Below are 5,000 nucleotides of genomic sequence, written 5' to 3' on the forward strand. Positions count from 1 at the left end.
CTCTCTCTCTCTCTCTCTCTCTCTCTCTCTCTCTCTCTCTCTCTCTCTCTCTCTCTCTCTCTCTCTCTCTCTCTCTCTCTCTCTCTCTCTCTCTCTCTCTCTCTCTCTCTCTCTCTCTCTCTCTCTCTCTCTCTCTCTCTCTCTCTCTCTCTCTCTCTCTCTCTCTCTCTCTCTCTCTCTCTCTCTCTCTCTCTCTCTCGCAGCCTTGTGGCTGCTGGTTGCATAATTAGTTAGGGACGTGGCTATGCCGCTGATGCAGGGTCCCTATTTACCAGTACACTGGTACTCATTTTGCCGACCTCAGGAGGATGACAGGCTGAGTCAACCCCACCTGATATTAATTTAGTGGCCAGCGGGACTCGATCTCAGGACCCTCGGATCCCAAGTCAGCCACCCTTACAGCTAAGCCAGCACCACGCTTAATTTTAGATTGAATAGGTCAAAGGTCCAACCTCGACATAAGTAAGATGTTGATATTCTGTTCAAGTGATGGATGCAAAGGATGCATTTGTAAAAGCTTTTTGCTGCAAACTTGCAGAGGGGAAACGATGAGAAGATGAGCGCGATGAAAGAGCAGCTGAAGTCCTTCCAGAGGCTCCGGCAGGACTTGGAGCGGGCACGCCTGCTCATAGAACTCATCCGCAAACGTGAGAAGTTGAAGCGGGAGCAGGTGAGGGCCCTTTGATGAAATACTGTGATATTGGTTTCCATTTTGCCGCTGTGTCACCAGGCTTTAACTTTCTATCGGCTGCTGTCCCTTGTACATGATATTGTTCATTGTCGGACCACACGCAAAACTCGATCCAAGGTAGTGTGACCGTTTAGGACCCTGTTCCTCATTGCACGGCCCACCAGCCACTGGTGGCCTAAAGTGCGGCCCCCGACGTGTGGCCGATAATACACGAATGTGAAAACACCCCATCATAATCTGCCGTAAATGCTATCAAATTTACCCAATGGTTTCAAATGAGTGTTCCAAAGGAGTTAAAAACAACGTAGTGGAGCATGTGGAGGTGGGGCTAATAGCAGCCATTATGGAGTCCTGCAGGCGGTGTGGCGGCTCTCACACGGATATATTATCGGCAAAAGTGGCCCCCCTCTCAAACTTTCATGAAGATCACTGATTTACGACCTGAAACCAGCTGGTTTTGTTGTCTTTCAAGGAAATCGGGGCCGATTGATTCCCTGACAAATATTGTGGCAGGCTGCAACAGGAATTATCGATGCAACCTGTCATTTGCAGCTGCCGATCCTGTGTTTGCTCTATTACACAATTTGGCTATTTGTGCTTGCCATTTAGCATTCTGTGTTCTTTGCTCGGGTCTGTACAGGATAAAATGTCGTAACTCGGCACTTTGCTCCCAAGGGCACCTTCCCTCGTCCCTCGTCTGACAATTCGTGTAAGATTGTGTGAAAATGCAGGATATTGTTCACTTTTGAGGAGCAAGGTCCACGTTTACAAACGATAATGCCTTGGCAGCACACTTGCTTTCTCTGTCGAATTGCAATTGAACTTGATCACAGAAATGGCCTTGCATTGTTGCCTCGAATATCCGTGACATTCATGCTCGTGATGCGCCTCTCGTGTGTATGCTGCACACGGTCGTGCCTGATCAATGCACATTGTCTTATTGTTACCGATCCGGCAATAATGCACCGGGTTTTCAGCTCGTTGAATCCATGTCGATCGCATCGGTTGCTCAAAATGAGACGCGGCCTGTATTCCGCAGATCAAGATCTATCAGGCGACGCTGGAGCTCCAACTCTCCCCCTTCTCGGTGCTGCTTCGTCGTACGCTTGAGCAGCTGCAGGAACGCGATCAAAACAGCATCTTCTCGGAGCCAGTCTCCCTGGAGGAGGTGAAGCGATATCGAGGGTCATATCACGAGTCTTGACTATAAGGTGGTTGCAGGCTAAAGAGGTGCTGTTTTTAACTTCAGTGTTAACGTACACGTTTCCGCACAGGTTCCGGATTATATGGAGTATATCAAGAAGCCCATGGATTTTTCAGCAATGCAACAGAGGCTGGACTCGCACGGCTACCCCTCATTGGACGATTTTGAGGCAGACTTTGACCTCATCGTGTCCAACTGTCTGCAGTACAACGCCCGAGACACTATATTTTACCGAGCGGCACTGCGGCTGCGGGACCAAGGCGGAGTGGTGCTCCGGCAAGCACGGCGGCAGGCAGACCGCATTGGCTTTGAATGTAACACGGGCATGCACTTGCCCGAAGCACCGCAACAAGGCAATCCACCTTCACTCACCTGGGAGGAAGGTGAGGAATATAATGGTAATGCCATATTATTGTAGTTATTGTTGTTTTTGCTGTTATTTCATAATTCCTAGTATTATTATTATTATTATTATTATTATTATTATTATTGGCATCACCCATTCCCAAAGCGATGGGAGAGGCTGTTGTAATCTGTCATTGTGTGTGTCCACACAAAGATCCGGTTTAATGTTCATCGTTCACATTCTGAGATCGACTGTCATCTACATACCCCCCCCCCCCCCGGCCCGACGAGACCCGGTGCTGTTATTATTCTCTGGTGACTAATGATGGGAGAGGAGTCTGTATAATAACTTCCTGAAAGACGAGAAAGTATCAATTCTAATTTGTCCTTAATTTGTGGTCCCGTATCCATGCATCAACAAGTCCCGCAGACGTAGCTTTTGGTGAGAGTATCAAAGATGTACCATTTTCGAGGAGATCGGATGCATGACGTTGTGAATCGCCCAATGGAAATGTCCATTTCAAAACGCCAACGGTTGTCGTTGACAAACATCTGCACAGGAAAAGTGTATCCCACATTTGTACATTTTCCTTTTTGTTATTGCCTTCTTTAACTTGTTTAGACCGCTTCATACCAAGACACTGGAGAATAAAACTTTAAAAATTAACTTAAATTTTTGTGACCAGAGCATGTAAGATTTTTGTGCGATTGCCAAGCAGCATATTGGGTCGGGATAATGAATTGCTTGTTTTTATCATCTCGCCCGGAATGTTTCAGTGGATCGATGAATTGAATGATGGGTTGATGCAGTTGTGTTTTATCATGAACTTGCAAGTAAATTGGAGTTCTCATTTTCTTCAGAGGTTGTCAAAGTGGAAGAGGCGAAGCGATCTCCATTGCTGTCACGAGTCTTGATTCGAGGGTTCCAATCCAATGGACCATACTCTAGTAGTCTAGTGTTTCGGAACATTGGTTCTGCTGAAAGCATTTTCTCAGCCAGGGTTACATTGGGCAGTTAGCCATTGTTCCCAGCAGTAGTTGGGGCAGGAATTTCTAATTTGTCATGGTGAGGGCGATGGCTTACCCAATCTTCACAAAGGACACCGTGGGATCTTTATCATCCACCAATTGATGCTGGCAGATGGGACGTCCAGTTTAACATCCATCCTTGAGACTGCACACACATTGATGAACCACCCTGCCTGTGAGACAGGGATGACAGTTTGTTAGTTGGGTCGGGATTCAACTCCAGGCTCGACGGCTAAGAGGTGAGTGGACATACCTTTCGGCTAGGCCGTCCAGAAGGTTATACAAGACTAAAGACGGGTTACTTTGGTCACATTTTGGCTTTACTGTGAGAATCTTCGACATCTATGATTGACGTCCCAGATTTGACGCAATTACTTTTTATGAACTTGTAACTTGTAGTTCTCAAAAGCGCTTGTTTTATCGATTTTCGATAATTTTACATGCTGAGGAGAAATTATTAGTGGCCTCATCCATTCCGGGAGTGTCCATCACGTGCTTGTGCGTTTGCTTGTCTGCCCACATAATCTACTTTCATATAGATTGTTCATTCTGAGATATGCCAAACGTTCCAGCCCAGTGAGGCTCTGCACGGCTGAATGCATTCTCCTGTTTAAATTACGTGTTTTATGACTAATTTAAATGTAACTGGAAGAGGTGAAGTGCTATGATGTGGCTTTGGCACTCTGAATTAATGGATAAATGCTTGAACTGATTTCTGAACGTGCCCTGATCATTGCGCAAGAAAATTCTCCCCCTGAGAATGTTTCTGACTCCTTGACAAGGAAAGCATTTGATTTATACAATTTGTCGTTTGTTTGTTAAGTTATGATTATGACCAAACTAAGTGCTATAACTCATTAAACAGTACATCTCTCTCTCCCCTCTCCCCTCTCCCCTCTCCCCTCTCACCTCTCTCCTCTCTCTCCTCTCTCCTCTCTCTCTCCCTCCCCCCTGGTTGCATCATTGGTTGGGACGTGGCTATGCCGCTGATGCAGTGTCCCCCTTACCAGTACACTGGTGCTCATTTTGCCGACCCCGGAAGGATGACAGGCTGAGTCAACCTGCTGGTGTATTTTAATTCAGCGGACAACGGGGCTTGAACTCAGGACCCTAGGATCCCAAGCCGCCACCCTAACCACTAAGCCAACACCAGGCTTAACAGTTGCACTATCGACTTATAAGAACCAAATTGATTTTCCAGGTTTTTGTTTTTTTTAGAGATCATGGAGATATGACAAAGTTATTCCGGCAATTCCTTGCTCAATGGGCAATTTCATTTGTTTGTTTGTTTGTTTTTCTCTTTTTTGTTATTGGATGTGGTTGAATCTCTGAGTTTCCCCTGGCCTTCGCTGTGATTGTCTTAGACCTCTACGATTGATTTCCACCGTTGTCTTTTCTTTTTGCTTTTATTTTTCCAGATCGTGGCAACGTCTTGCACGTGCCCAGAAAGCACTTTAGCTCACCCGTGTTGCAGCCTATTTGGGCAAGGAGGATTTTTTTTTTTTGTCAATTGGGTGTTTGATGTACACCACAACGGGTAGATGTGCTGTTTAGAACCATGGGTTTGCCTTTCCTCGTGAACCATGAATAATACCATGTGTTCCACTCCCAACCGCAACAATGCAGTGCAAGAACTCCCTCTTCCTGCCTGGGGTTTGTAATTTTGAAATGTTAATAGATTCGGCTGGGCGCATTTGCTGAGATGAAGTGCTCTTATATTGTATTACCTTT

General features: G+C 46.0%; 1 protein-coding gene across 7 annotated transcripts in view; it reads left to right on the forward strand.

The window, feature by feature from the left end:
• The window catches only part of LOC147032677 (peregrin-like), a 51,526-nt gene that overhangs the window by 15,190 nt on the left and 31,336 nt on the right, over nucleotides 1-5,000 (forward strand). For 5 of the 7 annotated variants that reach the window (XR_015055284.1, XM_085870474.1, XM_085870470.1 and 2 more), the window contains exons 3-5: nucleotides 539-670; nucleotides 1,731-1,859; nucleotides 1,966-2,293. Coding sequence is in view for 6 of the 7 variants with exons in the window: in XM_085870474.1 (XP_085726600.1) it covers nucleotides 539-670; nucleotides 1,731-1,859; nucleotides 1,966-2,293 (589 nt within the window). In the remaining variant the exon portion in view is untranslated. The remainder of the gene's footprint in view (nucleotides 1-538; nucleotides 671-1,730; nucleotides 1,860-1,965; nucleotides 2,294-5,000) is intronic. The other 2 variants (XM_085870471.1, XM_085870476.1) reach the window with 1 other exon arrangement.

This window comes from Eptatretus burgeri, chromosome 2 (assembly GCF_056783735.1).
Source record: "Eptatretus burgeri isolate ZD-2024b chromosome 2, Ebu_testis_v1, whole genome shotgun sequence".
NCBI lineage: Eukaryota > Metazoa > Chordata > Myxini > Myxiniformes > Myxinidae > Eptatretus > Eptatretus burgeri.